A 19,675-nucleotide genomic window follows, 5' to 3' on the forward strand; every position below is an offset into this window, starting at 1 on the left:
GTAATACTTGAACGCTCCCTTATCCAGGTCCCACTTACCCAGGTTTCACTGTACTTTTTAAAAGCTAATAGATTCATCGTTTTAATCCCTTTCACTAATGAAACTGTTCACATGTTTGTCCTAACATGATGAACTACTCGATAAATGATAATATTACGCGTTTGACAAATTAGCCTAGGGAAGTTTCCATGAAAAGTTAATTCCCTTTCATTATGTTAAACTTAGGCGCGGTTGTACACAACACCGATAAAATGTAACACAATTCTGGTTTCAGATACAAACGGGCCGATAATAATCCCATCTACGGATGAAATAACATTAGAGAAGGGACAAAATTTCACAATAATATGCAGATCTAATAAAAAAGTACAAATAAAACAACAGGAATTGCCCGAATATAGCAATCAATTGCTCAATGAGCAAACAACTGTGGCGCTATCTGACTCTAAATATAAGTATGAAACTGTATTAGAATTAGTCAACGTTAGCAGAATTTCTGTTGGTTACTATGCCTGCTTTGATGAGAGCGTCAACGAAACTGCTATATTAACTAACATAAGAGAGGAACCCACTAATACAGATCATGTAGCTTACATATATATTTACGTAAATGGTAAGGAAAGTTTTTTAAAGGGGATTAGATTTAAATAAAGACTGATTCAATTGTTTCTTTAAAACGTATACGTGTCTTCAGATGTTTTTGATTGACCCTTAACTAGGTCTGATAAAAATTTTGACGATATTTTTTAATAATAAAACAATTTTTTACCGGATTGAAGTTATGTATTTACAATTATTTATCATAATTTTAAATTTAACCGACGTTTCCCGTGCTTTACAGCGTACGTGGTCACGGTGACTGAAGACAAAAGGTGTTGAATGTCAAAAAGTATCACAGCTGTAGAAAAAGTTATATAGAGGACACCGTGAGCCATTTCTGCCAAAACATTTCATCTTTTAGTCGATACCAACTCCGGGGAAACAAATACAGATAATACAACTTTTTCTACAGCTGTGATACTTTTTGACATTCAACACCTTTTGTCTTCAGTCACCGTGACCACGCACGGTGTAAAGCACGCGAAACGTCGGTTAAATTTAAAATTATGAAAAATAATTGTAAATACATAACTTCAATCCGGTAAAAAAATTGTTTTATTATCAAATGTGTCAAAGTTATGTCAATTACAGACAACACTATGATATTTTTTAAATCCTGTATTGATTTGAGAGCGTCAATAAAACTGCTATATTAACTAACATAAGAGAAGAACCTTTTAATACATGTAGCGTAATTATACATTTACGTAAATGGAAATGAAAGTTTTTAAAGGGGATTAGATTAAAATAAAGACAGATCCTTTCTTTAAAACGTATACGTGTGTCAGACTCAGATGTTTTTGATTGACCCTTAACTAGGTCTGATAAATATCTTGACGATATTTTTGAAATTTTGTATTGATATAGACTTGAGAGCGTCAATAAAACTCATGTATCAACTAACATAAGAGAGGAACCTTTTAATACAGATCATGTAGCTTACATATACTCGTACATTTACGTAAATGGAAAGGAACGTTTTTAAAGGGGATTAGATTAAATTAGATTCAATTGTTTCTTTAAAACGTATACGTTTAGTCAGATGTTTTTGATTGACCTGTCACTCTTTACTAGTGTCTAAATATTTTTTGGTATAGATAAATTCTCTTGTTAATGTATAAATTATTTTAGGTACGGATAGTCTATTCGCACCTTTCAGAGAAATGTTGATATCAATAGGTAACTCAAAGGTTGTTATAGAATGTAAACCTACCACGCCCGATGTTTCTGTCCAATTAATAGGGGTATGTATATAACAATGAGTATAATAGGCGAAGATAAAAACGACAAATGTTGCTTAAATTGCATGCCAAATAACATTTGCTTGATGTCAAGTGATTAAAATTTTCAAGTAGTACTAACGCTTAACTCCCACTTAGATCTAGGCATGTTTTTACGATCTAAGTACTTGATTGCTTGAATTGATAACAACGTTCTTAATATCCAGGACTTTCCAGAAAGCGAATATAGTTATAGCCCGAAAATTGGTTTCACCATCGATAGCGAACTTTTGGATAGTCAAATAACATTTTTCAATTGTGATTTTACGAGACATAACATTACCACAACGAAAGATGTGTTTGTACATAAACGTAGGTGTAAATACTATAACTTGTCCGTGAACCACAAAATTATTTTATGATTAAATAAATTTGTGGTAACAAATTGTATTCTTCGATTGGTTGAATTTTAAAACAATTGAAGAGTATGATTAGTTTGTACTTTGACTAACAACATTTATGGTATAATAGCTGCAGAGTCAAAAGCCACCAGATACATTTAAGTACTCTCCAAAGATTGGATTTTTATTGAAAGCAAAAGAGCCCAGTTATAATTGTACTTCACAGCGCGGTGACCTAATGTTATGGCGATTAGTGAGTACTCGTAAGTAGAAATAGTTGGTCTAGATGTTGGCGTGGTGTGGTCACTGAGTATTTCGTTCTGTATTTTTAATTTGGTTGTATTATATGTACTCACATTGTGAAGCTTACCGCTTTCTTCTTTTTGGTGTTTTGCTCTGCGTTATTTCTTTGTGTTTCACTTCTAACAACTAATTTACTAACATTTTTTTAAGTTTGATAATTTAAGTTTGATTTGATTACAATTTATTGTTTCTGTTGGCTTTGGTTGATTTTTGTTTACGTTTAGAATTTTATAAGTAAAACTATTTTTTATAACAATTTTTTTGTGCCAATTTTAATTTTAATAAGATTGTTTTGTTAATTTGTGGTTACAAGTATCAATGTTTAATTAGCAAATTTTACCTTTAAAATCACTATTAATGTAAATTGTGTTTTGACATGGTGGATTATGACTTTTTTAATTTTTTAGAAATTGAAAAACCTCCTACGCCGAGCATAAAAGCTGAATCGCCATATTTCATTAAAGGAGAGACTTTTTCACTGAACTGTACGGTAACTTATCAAGAGAATACCGCTGTGTATCTTGTATGGAAACTGCCTTTCTCGAAGGTAAGATTTAAATATCGTATACGTTTAACTCATAAACATCAGAAAAGAATGGAAGCAGCTGGAAGAGGCCTATGTGTCACAGGACACGCTGATTACCAAAATCGGGTCATACTCGTATGATGTATTAGATTAAGGTCATTTTACTTGTGTTAATACTTAAATTCAAAAAACATTTATTCACGTAGGTAACACAATGTACACTTGAGATGCGTCATTAAAGAAATACATATTAATGCTTCTAATTTTACATTTACTGCCAGTTCTCAAATCAACTCTCCGCCACTCTTTTTAATCGCCATGATTTTTTTTTTATTTTTTATAATGGGTGTCAGCAATTTAATAATAATAATCGTCGACGACCAATCCCTCTCCGAGCGGCTTGATCCTTTGGCGTTGCGTAAAGATGTGGGGTCACTCTGTATCTTCTACCGCATTTACCATGGAGAGTGTTCGGATTAATACCTGCAGCTGAGTTTCGTCATCGGACGTCGAGGCAGAGTACGAAATTCCACCCGTATCACCTCGACGTCCGCCGTTCCACTTTGTGGAACCGACTGCCCAAAAGCTGCTAATTTACTTATATGAATATATTACACACAAAGACTGTGCATGTCAGAATCGTCCGTTCTACGCGCTTTGAGAACTGACAGTAAATGTAAATTTAGAAGCGTATCTTTATTTTCATAAGTTACTTATAAATGACATTTTGATTTTGCCTACCGTCTATAGCGAGCCGGAGGGGTCGTTGAGTTTTAGTGGGGAGCAAAGCTGCAATATCACCATTGCAGCTTCCAGCGTCACTTTAACGATTTGCTCTGGTCTCTGTTGGAGACAGAAAGTGATTTGTATAGTCTGCGATGACGTACGATTTGTCGAGAATGAGACAGCTGAATGTTATTGCCATGCGAACATACGAAAGAAAGAAAGCAAAAACTTTATTATACATAATAAAAAAGGATGTTTAGTTAAAAAGAAAGTGCACTAGGATTTCCTGTGTCGTGGGCAGCTAGTCTCTTCCATTTGACAATTACTTGACATAATAATTTCTACACAACACTTACAATTTTATAATTAAATTACTGTTGTACAAAACGAAAACGTTCCGCTTCACCATATGACATTTGTTTTATGGAACAGCGGGCCATGGTCAAGAGGCTCATCTGATGTTAAGTGATACCGTCGCCCATGGACACTCTCAATGCCAGGGAGCTCGCGACTGCGTTTTAAGATGATGTTGAGATGTTTTTTTAAGAATGTGAATGAATGAAGTTTTGAATCTAGTGTAAATATGTTTTTAAGAAAGTAAAGTAAATAAAATTTAAAATTAAAGAAATTAATGAGCATGAGGGTAAAATTTTTACGGATACGTTACGAAGATGTGCAGCGTTTTTGTCGAAGAAAAGGGAGAGAGCGATTGAGACCGATTGAGAGAGAGAGAGTGAGAAGAGTGAATTACCTTATAGAAATTAATTCTATTTTAAAAATTTCGTAAAGAGAGTTTATGGAATATTAGTATTTTATATTTTATGCAAAATAATTTATTGAGATCTCAAATGACGAATTGTAACTTAAAATGTCACATGTTTTACTATCGAAGAAATAAATTAAAATATATAAATTTGTATTAATTCTGGACACTTTTAATATTTTTTATTCGAAAATCTAAAGTGATTTGTATAAATATAGACTTAAAAATTTGTTTCCAAAGATGTTTCACTTCTGACTTGTATATTTTGTACGCACGCACTTTTAATTTTTTTGAGAGTCAGAGATACGACCTCCAAATGTTCAAAAAGCGAGTCTACTCCTCCCTCAAAGGCCGGCAACGCACCCACTAAAAATGGGTGTCTATGGGCTGCGCAGACTGCCCTTTTTCGTCGTCCCGCAGCTCGTTTGCCCCCCTATTTTATATAAAAAATAAAAAAGTGTGTGTGTACAAAGTACACATGTCAGAAGTGAAACTTCAGTGGCAAACTAATCTTGAAGTGTTGTTCATATTTATACAAATCTAAAAGTTTAGATTTCCGATACTTAGAGGGACGGAAAAAGGAAGATATGTCATGGTCGCTGTACACACTCGTCGAGACACCCCGAGACAGGCCGAGTGCGAGAGTGTACAGTAGAGCTCTCGTCTCGCCTCGCTTCCTCGCAGTTGGTCTCGCCTCTCTCGGTCGCCTATCGGTTTTTTGCGCACGAGTCAAAGGGTCTCGCGAGTAAAACGAGAGCGACCTGTACACACTCGTTCAATCATTAAATTTTGGATAATATTAAAACTTTATGATCCTAATTACCAATTTCTGTTGCGGTGTTTAGTGACCATCTTCTTCTTCGCCATGGCTTCGTATTTTTTTTAATGGTTAACGTGAAGAAAATTATAATAACTCATTGCACAAAGATAAACAGCAGCAGCGGTTGCCACGTCCATTATCAACGGTGTTTTAAATACAATTAACGTAACGAGTGTGTACAGGCTGCGCTCTTCTCTCGGTCCTCTCGGTCGAGACTCTCGGCGAGAAGCTCTCGCCGAGTGTGTACAGCCACCATTAGGAATTTATTGAATTTAATTGTCATTAAAATATTAAGTGTCGAACAATAAATAATATATAATATATAGTAAATTTTTTTCCAACGCCGATAAAGAAGTTTGACTTCAAAAAGGAACATGGCGCGTAACCGAAAAACGTGACGCGTGCGGCGTAACGAAAAAATGTTACATTAAATTTTTTTCCAACCCCGATAAAGAAGTTTCACTTCAAAAAGTCTCATGAAGTACTTATTAATTTTCAGAGTGTTTTGAATGAATCAAACGAGAAGGAGGCTACTGGTGGTAACTTATATAAGAAGATAACTATTGTTAACGCAACGGAAGAAGATGCTGGCGTCTACACATGTTTATCTACGAATAGGAATGGAGAGGAAAAGAAAGAGTTTACCAAAATATACAAAGGTTTGTATACAAGGTTTGGTACTTAAATTAACGAAAAGTAATGCGTAATCCTAAGTTCGAATGCGAATTATCGTTGCGGATTGTGTACATAACAGCTATGTAACTCCCGGGATCCCAAAATTGCGCTGAATTAACCATGGACGGCTCATTGGTCTAGTGGTTAGTACCCCTGACTGCGAATCCATGGGTCCCGGGTTCGATCCCCGGCTGAGACGAACATCGATGTGATGAGCATTTGGTGTTGTGCTTAGGTCTTGGGTGTTTAAATATATATTTATATGTCTATTTATCTATAATATGTATGTATATCCGTTGCCTAGTACCCATAACACAAGCTTCACCAGCTTAGCATGGGACTAGGTCAATTGGTGTGAATTGTCCAATCATATATATATATATATAAAACTATATTGAATACAAAACCGTCAGGAATGTCGCAGTTACAGTCGCAGAAATGTAACTGATACATGCCACGCCATGCCCATTAATAGATTCCCTTTAGAATTTAGCTTAGCGCTCCGCTGAAACATTTAGTCTTTAGTAAGGATTGCAATAGAAATAAGAAAAAGAAAAAACGTTTTAGTACAGCACACACATAATATATAAAAGAAATATAATAAAAAAGGGTCCAACTAAGCTTTTATTTGACCCATACTATCTTGGGACAGCTATATATACAAATAACTATTTATAAAATACGTTTAACAGTTGAATAAGACTTTAATCTACTTTAAGCGTTACTGTGTATTTTTATGGCATGAGGAAGCAAGTGGATTCACTTTGTATTCATTCCCAATCATAATACCAGGATTGAGACAAATACGTCACGCACTGCAACAAAAGCGTAGGGGCGGCACACGCGAAACTGCTTTCCCCCACTATATAGGAATATAAATATATATATATTAGGAATATAATTGGCGATGTTGCTATACTATAATAAAATCCTGCACCACAATCGTCGGGGATGTTAAGAAATTTATAACAAAAGAACGTGAAAAAAGTGCTTTAAAAGCTCCAGAATTTTATGAAATGTAAAGAGCATTAAAAGTCTCTCTATTTAAACGTTTACGGACAATTTAGAATATTTGTGACTATGTATCACTATAAGATTTAAATTTCTAATTTCAGATGAAGGATTTATTAACCTAACGAAACCACATAATCAGATGAACACACTGGAAACAATTCAAAGGATGATAAAGCTTCATGCGAAGATATCGGACTATCCGCGTGCTAATTTCACTGTGTAAGTCATATGTATCTTTAAAACATCCCAAAACAGTTGCACGAATCTATCAAATTGTTAGTCGTCCCGAAATCCATTTATATCATCCTTCAACAAGCAGTTATAATACGGCAAGAATAACCCGCAAATGTCTAGAAGATAGTAACCGATAAAAACTGTTCACTTGGCTTAGGCCCTTGGATTGATTCCTTAAATCCTGAGACAAACAGTTACCAAGTTATCAATTAGATAACACAGATTCATATTAGACTTACTTAAAGACTAATTTTAGTAGTTACTGTCAAAAAATAAAAATAAATTAAATATGAAATAAATGAACAGCCTACGCACTTGTCTCCCAAAGCTGAGAAGCGTACGCACAAACTGTATAACAATTTCCGATTAACAGTCTATTGTACTGAGCATCGCGATCTGCGTAAATGATTTGCCGTTCTTTTCCGACGGATCGCCCAGAAGTCATCAGTATGAGCCTGGGTAAACGTGCGACATTGCAAAAGCGTGGCAGTCCCAACAGCATCACGACGGCATTATTGAACGCGCTAGGCACGCAGTACCCTTGTGTAGAAATTTTGGCACTAAAAACAATAAAATATGTTAAATCAATATTAAATTGCTGACATATCTTGTTTGTGAAACCCACGAGAGAACTAGGAAGAAAATAACGATTTTCTATTGTTCTTTAATCTAATTTTTCGCTATAATTTCCAGTTTTCGTGATGGAGTGCAATTGCCAACAGTCGTCGCTGGAAAATATTATTTGGTAGCTGATCGTGGAAGCGTGGATTATTCCATTTCAAATTTAAATATAAACGACACAGGAAATTATACGATCGTTGCTACAAATGATTATGTAACAAAAAACGTAACCTACGATCTTAGACCGCTTGGTAAGTCACTATTTTCTAATATATAAAAAAATCGTGTCACGGTGTTTGTAGTTAAACTCCTCCGAAATGGCTCGACCGTTTTTAGTGAAATTTTGTGTGCATATCGGTTAGGTCTGCGAATCGGACATCTTTTTTTCATTTCCCTAAATGTTAAGGGTGGTCCGGTCCCTAAATTTTATTTTATATTTTTATACAAAAAAAAAATGTTTTTATTTTTTTATGATACAGCATACAAAAATACATACAACCCTTAATTTTCACCCCTCGATCAACTGCTATTTTTTATTATAGTAGATAATTATTTTTATTGCAAAACAACGTTTGCCGGGTCAGCTAGTTTATTTATATAAATAAAAGTGAATCACTAAATGTTGCTAATCGCAAATCTCGAAGAACTCTGAGGAAGGTTTTTATCGAGAGATTTTTATTTTTATTTAGTAATTAGGTTTTTATTCCGGAAAAGCGAACAGTCTCTATAGCAAAATATTCCTTATGTTGGTATGTACTAAAAAGGTAGGCTAAGAAACAAAATCCTTTTAGGGCGAAACGAAATTCGCGGGGGCGGCGAAATAATAGTCTATTTGTTCCGCCGCGTTCTGGGTTAGCAGCTGTTCGATCCTTTTAAGAAATTTAGATGATCCACAACAAACCAATAAGACACATTACTATTTTTGGGTCTCAGCATGTTTTAGGTTTCTTCAAGTGGCACTGTACTAGCAAGTGTTACTTGCGCACACTGAATAAATCTATTTTTATAATATTAGCATATTCCATTCCTAGGTATTTAAATTTAAACTACATTCAAAATGATCCAGGGACCATATTAGAAATGTACTAGAGGTCGTACTCTAACTCTCAATAGAGGTTACAATGATGATACCAATAATACACTTATAATATACACTTTGCTTATCCTAAACAGATTAATTTGGGTAAAAATGAATAATTTTGTGACATAAAATAATGTCTAACCTTATTAATTATAAAATTATTAAAGTATTATATACGGATACTAGTGGACCCCACAGACGTTGTCCTGCATGATATTTCAAGCTATTAGGATATTAAAGTATGAAAGTACCGACTGCAGCGCCACCTGCCGGGCTGATTTGTGAATCTAAACCATTCCCAGATCCCCTTGAACACACAAAAAATTTCATCAAAATCGGTCCAGTCGTTTGAGAGAAGTTCAGTGACATACACACTCACAGAAGAATTATATATATAAAGATTAAAATAATAATTTCTTTAAAGAAGCGCCATCTATGTTTCGCTTTAGGAAGCTTGTCCTAATTGCCGTCTGTTTTCAATTTTGTAAGGAGCCCATATAAGGTCGGATTTAGTAATAAAAATTAATTGCTTCATTACGAAGAATTACAGAGTAAGGGCTGATAGATGTTACGTCCTTTACGAATTAATTTATAAGAGAAAAATTTATTGTAAAACTTTATGTTCCAGCTATACCAGTGATTAATTTTGGACGCAGCGATGCTAGAAAGTATTTGAAGGATCAAATTGCTTCAATAAAATGCGAGGCAGTTGGGTATCCACAACCAATTATAGACATGGTGTTCACTGATGAGAAGGGTCAGGAAAAGCGGCTTGATGTATGTATTAGTTCATATTTTCCTTATACATATTTAAGTAGATAGTCTGTACGAATACAAAGCGAGAGAGTCGCCCATGGAATATATACCTAAACGCCGTGTGTTTCCGGCCTTTATGGCAATGTTACGCTCTTTTATTAAGTTGTATTAATTTGGAAATACTGGCAGCTGCTTCCACAAAGAACCTTTTGTTGTGATAAGGATGTATTGCATTCTACCTCGGCGTCCGTTGGTCAAATTAGGGATTGTGTCAAAATTACTTTTCGATAGGCGTGACCTACTATCGCTAAACGATGTGGTATGGGAATGGTATAAGCTCACGCTTTGTCACGTGACCATTTTCATAAAGTAATTTTGTCCCAAGCCTAAATTCTTCAGAGCACTCCCCCCTGATATACGTGGTAGAAGATGCCGAAAGTACCAACATTTCTAAAAACCAACTTAGGGAGCGTTCAAGTATTACGTAACAAATTTGGAGGGGGGGGGTCCTTTTGTAAAACGTTAGGATGCTGGGCGGGGGTAATTACGCGTTATTGTTAATATTATTTTCGACTTTCCAGTACTTTACACCACATAATGGTAACTTGGTGGTCACGAAACGTTTTACTATACTTGGGTTCAGAAAAACGTTACGGCGCGTTACATGGGGGGGGGGTCCAAAAATTGCGTGACGTAATACTTGAGCGCTCCCTAAATTCCTATAACGAAATCTTTTATTCATTTTCAGTTAACGAAACGTACTAAATTCGAATCTATAATAAAAACATCGTCAGAAATACAAATAAACGCGCGTGCATCTGGCTATATAACTTGCCACGCCACAAATAGCATGGGTCACGTGTCTGAAGAGAGAAGATTCATCATTCAAGAGGTGCCAGACGGTTTTGGAGTAAAGGACAGTCTGGGCTGGTACTCTGAAAATCAGAAGGTTGAATTGGAGTGTTATGCTTCGAAATATGAGTTCTCCAATGTGTCGTGGATTGATTGGGAAGGTCTACTGATGGATAATTACAGTAAGTGGCTTGTGTTAAAATTGCTAGAGTTACCTTATTTTATACCATTACAGCATCTTAACACTAATTCAATAACAATTTATTAGGGATAACTTACCCAAACTCTATAGTCCCTGGTCGTTCTTACCTGTATAGGGGACACGCACAGAAGAAGCACTTTAAGCTTTTATAAAATGACGAAGGTCTGGCCGTCGTGGGCTCTTAGGATATAAGCCAATAAGATAATATCGAAAAATATAATAAATATTAAAGTATCTATAAAGTATTTAAAATTTAACTTAACCTACGAGTACATAGTAATAATTTATTAAGTGGCAGCTAGGTGAGGGGTACCGGGTTCGATACCCGTTTCGAGGGCAAGTTTTAATTTAATTTAAATTTGTTCTCGGCCTTTGGGAGGGTTGTGCGGTACCGGGCGAGTGCCTAAACCGTACATGGAGGACATGGTCGAATTTCTAAGGCAAAAAGCACGAATTATAAAAACCTTATACTTGACGCTGGCTAATGCACAAACCGTGCCAGAGCCATTAAAAAAAAATAGTAATAATTAAAATAATTAAAAATGAGTATAAAGAAAATTAAAACAAATTCCCACCACTGACATTTGAGACCACGGCTAATGTAGCATTCGAAATGCCGAAATTATTTTAACAAATTAAACCTTTAAGACATAACTTTCGTTCTATATATAGAGGTCCTATATCTTATTTTGCAGCCAAGTTTTACGAGACACAGTTCTCGTTTGTCGCCAAGTTGGTGTTTGATGGAATAACATTAAACGATGCTGGGAACTACACGTGTGTGGGATACAAAAATGATGATTCAGAGGAATCGTATATGACGCATGTGTCTGTAATAGGTATGTATTGTTCCCGGTAAGAAATCAAATCCAGGGTTATATATGCCATAAATGAGCTGGACTTTAATATATCTTAATATATATAAATTACGTGTCACGTTGTTTGTCCGCTATGGACTCCTAAACTACCGAACCGATATCAATCAAATTTGCACACCGTGTTGCAGTTTGATCCAACTTACAAGATAGGATAGCTTACATCTCAATTTATACCCGCAATATTATTTTATTGCAAAATATTTGTTTATTATTTGATAGTCACAATTCTACCAGATGACGCTATGTTGAAAGTACCAATGTTTCACATAAGCTGCAATCTAATGGCATAACCACCAAAAAAGCATGGTGGTCCCCATGACTGGTGTTCTCCTACCGTTTCCCTTGAATAGTTGGCTACTATGTAATATAACAAAAACCTTAGCCACAGCAACGCTTGGCCGGTCTGCTAGGATATGTATATAAAAATGAATACTTATATTAAAGTCACAAGTCACTAATTTTGAAAAAAGCAAACTTAAAAAATAATTAAAACGTTTTAAATTTGGAGAAGGGTAATTTTGCTTAAATAATTCGGACTTTTAACATGATGAACACGACACGATGACTCTTAAGTGCAAATGGGAGATGTAACTTTTTTTTAATGTGTCTGCGTATTTGTAGAACAACGTTTACCTGTTATACTAATTCCGGAGACGACGGAGATGGACGTTCAAGTGAATCCCTACCAACCAATCCAACTTACCTGTCAGGTTGATGCTGTACCTCCTCCCACAGTCACCTGGTATAAGGTAAGAGAATTTCAACATGTAATTGTTAACATTTAATATTTGCCAAACGAATTTTCAAATTTCGAATATTTTACTGTCATAGTTTTTAACACCAAGAAGTTCATATTCTTTGCCTGGATGCGCGTAAACTCTATAGTGTTTGGGTATGTTCCGATATACACTGCGAGTACTGTATAGTGCTCCCACTGTTCAAAAATTCGTTCCGCTATGGACTGCAGTATACAGCCGCAGCGTCCTAGGGAAATATATGACGTCACAAATCCCCGCTATACTTCTACTGCGAACACTGGCGTTTTCGAGGTAAGGTACTCGCAGTGCTTTGATCACGTGATCAATCAAAACCACTTGAATGCCTAACGGCTGATATAACTTACAGTTTAATAACAAACATTTAAAATTCTAACTTACTTTCTTTGTAGTATTAATTCAATTGACAGTTAATATTAATATAGATTTTTTTAATGCGATAATACTCCAATAATAGTTTTTCTTGTTGAATTGAAAAACTTTGATGCACTCATTTGAAAACTGTGTCGAAAAACGAAGCTGACTAGTATACTGGACTGCGTTCCGTTTTAAATTGTAACCAGTATAGCTGGCTATAGAGAAACGGTTTCACAGTATACTAAATTGACGGTACTCTGTACAGTGGTCGCAGTGTATATCGGAACATACCCTTTATAAAGGCATATAAGGTGGTATGACTATCATCATAAATATCAATCATTTTAGATTTGACAAATTAATTTTCAAATTTCGAATATTTTGATGTCATAGTTTGTAGCACCAAGAAGTTTATATTATTATTTTTGCTAGGCTACGCGTAAACTCTATAGTCGTTTTAAAATCATAAAGGTACTTATTTGTCTGTTTTCATTTCAACGTAAAAACAATTGGTCAGATAGAGATACGATAAAACAGTGCAATAAGACTGATTTAGATATTTTATGTATGACACTGTACCTAACTAGGTATTAAAATGTGTAATTCCATAAAAAATATTCTTAACATATTTTTAAAGCTAACTGTAAAAAGAACATTAAAAACTCCTTTCATATCATTCTTTCGAGAAAAAAATAATTTGACATCTAATAAAACCCAATTTATGATCTGCGATTTAGAATCCTTTATCACAGTATCTATGAACAGTATAGTATTATTGTTGTTTTTATGTATTTGAACATATTTCAGGACGGATTTCCTATTGAAGATACCGAGAACCTTGCAATCATTACCATTATGATGAATCGTACTACTTTAAATTCAACGGTAGGAATAAAGAGTATGACAGAGGATGATAAGGGAAAGTACGAGTGTATAGCATATAGCGGAGAAGAAACGCAGAGCAAGATTTATACTCTTCATATGAAAGGTACTTTTTCCTTTCCGTTATCAGCGGAAATTACTTCTGAATTTTGTATAGAGCAAGTAAATAATAACATCAGTGATGGTATCGGAAACTAAAAATATAATCATAAATAAAACTTCTAACTAACGTCATTTGATTCTTTGGTTTGAAGAAGTGTTATTTAAATGTGCAGTGTAATGTCCTAGCGTAAACCACAGACAAAATATAAATTTTTAGCCCTTATATAATAATTGCATAATCTAACATTGTCGTTCAATATGAAAATTGTTTAGAGAATTCATATAATATCACGACTTACAACTATTTCGTAGAAATGTAACGGGTGGTAGATGATCACGCTTGTCGGAACGTTTATTTAAATAATTCGAAAAAAATTACCAAAAGGCGCGAACGTTAGTGTTGCTATGGTTACGTGTTCGCTGTCATTTATTTGTTATTGCGCAATTTCTAGTTGGTTCCCGCCAATTCTGCACATTACATAGTGTTTGAAATACATGTTTACTATTTTATAATTTTTTATCTACAATAATTTGACTCGGCCGATTGTCACATTTAATTCACTACTTTTATTTCGCTTTATGCTAGACGCACTTGATTTTGATTACATTTTTGATTTATTTAATTTTTCATATGTAAACTGAACTTTATTGACTATAATGACTCCTTTTTCAGTCTTTTATTATTTAATTGTAGTAAATTATTTGCATGCAATCACAAATATTTTTAATAATGCCAAAGAAGTATAACTTCTTACGCGCGTACACCTTTTTTATTTTTATTAGTCCTGTTCTTCGTTTTTCCTATATAACGGAGGGTACAAATAGAATGTGACAATTTACCATTTAAAATAAAAATTTCAGAAACACCAACTTACAAAGGACTATTAAGTTGTGTAGGCGTTATTGTATTCTTACTTATAATACTAATTGCCTATTTGGCATGGAGAATACGTAAGATGAAGCAATTTAAGAGGGAGTTAGCTGCAGCTGGTTTGCTCTACTTCAAAGAGGGAGTGCCGAAGTCCCTTAACCCGGACCTTGGAATCGATGAACAAGCCGAACTCTTACCTTATGACGATAAATTTGAGTTTCCACCGGAAAAACTGAAAATAGGTGAGTTTTTTATAATAATATTAGTAGACTCGGCCAAGCGTTGCTGTGGCTTTTTTGTTACATCACAAGTAGTAAACTATTCAAGAGAAACGCCAGGAGAACACCAATCCACCATGCTTTTTTGGTGGTTATGCCATTAAATTGTAGCTTATGTGAAACGTTGGTACTTTTAACACAGCGCCATCTGTTAGAATTGTGACTATTAAATAATAATCAAATATTTTGCAATAAAATAATATTGCGGGTATAAATTGAGATGTAAGCTATCCTATCTTTTAAGTTTGATCAAACTACACACGGTGTGCAAATTTGATTGATATCGGTTCGGTAGTTTAGGACTCCATAGCGGACAAACAACGTGACACGTAATTTATATATATTAAGATTAGTGTAGTTTTGGGTTTTTTTTGTAGTGAAATACGTTGAACAATTGTGTTAACTCACTCGCGTAAAGTATTAAGTTAGCAATCGTCTGGTGTAGCGTAGTGTATCTGTCGCAGCCAACTAGCTTAGTTAGCCGTTCAATTAACAGCCTAGCAGCCTTAACTAAACAGCGCCGTTTAACTAGCGGCCTGAAAGATATTCACCGTAGCGTTTGTAACAACATTTAATAAACTGCCTGGCTACTGCTTAGGCCATTCGTACGATAGTGACCATGTGGCAGAAATAAAAATGATTGAGTTTAATTTCGTTGGAGGCGGAGGTTTTTTATTGGAATAATATACGTGTAATTTGAAAATGATAATCTAACCGTAAAAAATGTTACGTTTATTTACGTGTTTATAAGAATGGTACGCCACAGAGCCTGGTGCGACGCCATCTTGTCTAGAGAAGCGTTTTGGCGCGTTTTTGAAATTATAAATTTGTATTTATAAAGCCAATACATATCATAATTAAAAATAATATTTGTATAGTCACTATATATATATATAATAATCTAAATTAATGAACATTAGTATTCTATAAGTGTTACCCGTTTGCTTGAACTTTTTAGGGAAACAACTCGGCGCGGGAGCTTTCGGGGTGGTATATAAAGCTGAGGCTAGAGGAATAGTGAATGCCGAAGAATCTACCATAGTGGCTGTCAAAACAGTCAAAAAAACCGCAGATAACATGTACATCAAAGCTCTAGCTTCTGAATTGAAGATTATGGTGCATTTAGGAAAGCATATTAATATTGTCAACCTATTGGGAGCTTGTACGAAGAATGCCGGGAAAAGTAGGTTTTATATTCCGTTTGCCTCTAAAATCTTTTACAGGAAAAAGTTTTAAACATTCTGTCAAGATATTAAAAATATAGAACATAGTAGACATTAATATTGCACATCGGCAATTATCGAATTTAAGAATATAAATGAATGCATATTATATTTATCGTTTATCCAAACTTCAATTGAAATAAAATACTTTATGGTTGCTTTGTTTTTGTTCCCTGAAAAGCTGTCGAAACTTTTAATGGTGCTTATTCTTTTTATAACGATGTTATGGTAGTGTGCGACAGTGGCAATGCTACCATGCACATAGTATTCCAAAGATCTCCAATATTTATCGCCGGGAACTATACAAGGTGTTCACAAATCACATTAAATTTCAGGAGAGCTAATAGTTATAGTGGAATACTGTAAATTTGGCAACATACACAATTATTTGATCCGCCATCGGGAAGTGTTTATAGACCAGCTCACTGATGATAAAGAGAAGAGCCTGGGTAAAGTCAACAAGGCGTTCTCTTCTAGCACTGCTAGTAGTGGGTAAGGAAATTTTTGAAGTTATACTTCTTTAGGCGCGTTATGAAAATTGATGAGAGTGAGTTTACGATGCGCGCGCACTGTGACACAAAATTAACAGAATGAAGTTGCCCACGGAAGATGCTACGGCATTGGACATCATTTAAAAACAACATTCGAATAATAATAGAATTTATGTTACATTTAATGTAAACTGAACTTTATTGTCTATAATGACTCCTTTTCCAGTCTCTGATTATTTAATTGTAAATTATTATTTGAATGCAATCAAAAACTATTTTCAATAATGCCAAAGAAGTATAACTTCTTACGCGCGTTCATAAGTACACGCACCATTTTTTTTAAATATAAAATTATCTGTATCTAAAATATATATCTTTTTAGACACAATTATTTATTTTTTTACACTTTGCTGCACATATTACAACTCAAATAATAATAATTAATTGGAAATAAAAGAAATAAAACAGATATTTTAAAGCCTTGATATTTTGTTTGCAGAATGCATTCTGATTATTACGGCTCAAACCACACTCAAGCAACGGATCATACAAGTCTAAATTCAGGAATCACCAACAGATCTGGAAGAAAAGGTAATTTTTAGTGATTTCAAGGCCGCCGAAATATTCTTATGAAATAATAGAATTGTGTGTGAATGACACCAGAAACGCTGACCGGATCATTGCAATTTAAAAAATAACTAATACTGAAAACAGTTCCATTAATTTATCAGTTTCAGAAACGGGATACGTCCAACCAGAATGGCGGTCGAACTACGAATGCGACTCCATCTACGAAGGCCGAAAGCCAAGACCCCTTACATCAAGAGATCTCCTCGCTTGGGCCTTCCAAATCGCTAGGGGAATGGAATATCTTGCCAGTAGAAAGGTAATATTAATAATTTACAGATGATAAAGTATGCGTTCGATAAAGCAAGTTTTAAAATGACTACAACAAAACATGTATACTTTATGGAGCCAGGTGACAATTCAGGTATTTTCGAACCGTATCGACTTAGGGGCCTTCAAAAGAAGAGCTAGACCACCTTAAAGGCCGGCAACGCATTTGCAAACCTACTGGTGTTGTGTGTACATGGGCGTTAAACATTTTAGGTTCCTGCTCGATTGCCTTCTGTCCCAAAAGAAATTAAAATAGAATTCGACAAATTCATTAATAATGAAAAGTGTATTTCGATTTTCCGGTGACGCCCTTAGTATCTTGTAATATTTGACTGCTCAACAGATAATTATTATTGTAATGTAACTAATAATGAAATAGTTATGTAAAGGAAACCTTTTTTTCAGGTCTTACATGGTGACTTGGCAGCGCGAAATGTGTTATTGGCCGAAGATAATGTCGTGAAAATTTGCGATTTTGGTCTAGCAAGGAGCATCTATAAAAACGATGAATATCAAAAGAAAGAGAATGTAAGTAGTTTATGATTTTTTATGGACACGATTTTTATTATTTATTGTTTAACAATTTTTTTTTAAGTATAATTCTACTTCGTTAAGCGTATACGAACTTCACATGAAAATAGTACATACGTTACTCAATAGATGGCGCTAATATACATTCGCAGATAATTGCTCTGCTCTGTAGCAATTATGATAAATGCCCTGTAAAAGTTCTGTACTAGATGGCGCGAAATGACAGTACATTAATAGTACACAAGTAACTTAGATGGCGCTATACTTAACTTTTAAAGACTCGACCATGTTTCAGTTGTTTACTATATTAGTTATATAGATAGAATTTTCTTAATTATAAATAAATAAAGCCTTTATTCTCTGACCGTTAACTAGAAATAACTGTTAAGAAAAACAAAACTATTAACATTTTGCAACCAGGTTTATGGTAAGGTTGTATTAATTTATGATAGTTCTCAAATAACTACCTAGGTGACGCTATATCAAATATTACGTATGTCTTTTAACAAATATAGTTTATAGTAGTGTTTGTTCTACCAAAAAAATAGTAAAACTTTGGAAGTGATCGTCAACGATTTTAAAATTACGTTCAATAAAAAAAAGTTAACAAAAAGCCTTTAAAATGCTTGACCGAAGATGAGTTCCTTCGTTAGATTGAAAGATAAATTAATAATTTTATTCATATAAGAATACCTAATTGATAGTATTTCCGAACTTATTCTTATTATTAAGACTTCTTATTAAGTCTCTTAAGTCTTTGGGCCCTTTAAGAAAAATGCGTACTAATTCTAAATATGAAATTAAGAACAAATTTTGTAAAAACTAAAAAATTAATTTGAATTTTATTATTTACTTTCAGAGCCCTCTACCGGTAAAATGGCTAGCCATAGAATGTATGGTGGACCGCATTTTCTCCACGCAATCAGACATCTGGTCCTTTGGAATTGTTCTATGGGAGCTATTTTCACTCGCACAAACGCCGTATCCAAATATCAGCCCGGCTAACTTGCTGAACTGGCTCTCTGAGGGGTAATTATTTTAAATTATTTAAACATTCACACCGTTTTCTTTAAGGGCAAACGGATCTCCACCGGCTACGGTCTGATATAACATGCATATGATACTAATATTAATTATTACTTATCTTATGATATATATGTTAACGTAAAATTGTAAACACCGTTAGATTGTAATCTATCTCCCGAGATTATAAACTGTCGAAAGATTGTGAACCTCAGCGTACTGCTTACAATTTAACGTATTATTATTCGGTAGATTGTACTACACTAACTTAGTTATCATTCAAACTTCTTTGGTCAATTACAGATTAATTTTACTTCCCAACAATTTCATATAACTACCGAATAATAATACGTTAATTTGTAAGCAGTTCGTTGAGGTTCACAATCTTTCGACAGTTTACAATCTCGCGAGATAGATTACAATCTAACGGTTTTTACAATTTTACGGTGACATATATACTGATATGACATTCACCATGCATGCTCGTTGATTATGGGTAGTTTTACCTGTCTCTAATAAGTCCTGGATTTGGTACAGGTACGGCTTACCCAACCTGACCTCATCATCCACAG

General features: G+C 34.4%; 1 protein-coding gene across 5 annotated transcripts in view; it reads left to right on the forward strand.

The window, feature by feature from the left end:
* The window catches only part of LOC125061296 (vascular endothelial growth factor receptor 1), a 41,171-nt gene that overhangs the window by 17,303 nt on the left and 4,193 nt on the right, over window positions 1–19,675 (forward strand). For 2 of the 5 annotated variants that reach the window (XM_047666656.1, XM_047666653.1), the window contains exons 2-20: window positions 275–613; window positions 1,732–1,844; window positions 2,048–2,192; window positions 2,932–3,071; window positions 5,859–6,018; window positions 7,150–7,267; window positions 7,976–8,154; window positions 9,613–9,761; window positions 10,489–10,774; window positions 11,490–11,633; window positions 12,294–12,421; window positions 13,613–13,793; window positions 14,651–14,902; window positions 15,897–16,121; window positions 16,497–16,653; window positions 17,152–17,243; window positions 17,384–17,538; window positions 17,955–18,077; window positions 18,940–19,109. In XM_047666656.1, coding sequence (XP_047522612.1) covers window positions 275–613; window positions 1,732–1,844; window positions 2,048–2,192; window positions 2,932–3,071; window positions 5,859–6,018; window positions 7,150–7,267; window positions 7,976–8,154; window positions 9,613–9,761; window positions 10,489–10,774; window positions 11,490–11,633; window positions 12,294–12,421; window positions 13,613–13,793; window positions 14,651–14,902; window positions 15,897–16,121; window positions 16,497–16,653; window positions 17,152–17,243; window positions 17,384–17,538; window positions 17,955–18,077; window positions 18,940–19,109 — 3,256 coding nt within the window. Of the gene's footprint in view, window positions 1–274; window positions 614–1,731; window positions 1,845–2,047; window positions 2,193–2,351; window positions 2,485–2,931; window positions 3,072–5,858; window positions 6,019–7,149; window positions 7,268–7,975; window positions 8,155–9,612; window positions 9,762–10,488; window positions 10,775–11,489; window positions 11,634–12,293; window positions 12,422–13,612; window positions 13,794–14,650; window positions 14,903–15,896; window positions 16,122–16,496; window positions 16,654–17,151; window positions 17,244–17,383; window positions 17,539–17,954; window positions 18,078–18,939; window positions 19,110–19,675 lie in introns of all 5 variants that reach the window. The other 3 variants (XM_047666654.1, XM_047666655.1, XM_047666657.1) reach the window with 3 other exon arrangements.

Source organism: Pieris napi, chromosome 23 (genome assembly GCF_905475465.1).
Source record: "Pieris napi chromosome 23, ilPieNapi1.2, whole genome shotgun sequence".
In the NCBI taxonomy this organism is placed as follows: Eukaryota; Metazoa; Arthropoda; class Insecta; order Lepidoptera; family Pieridae; genus Pieris; species Pieris napi.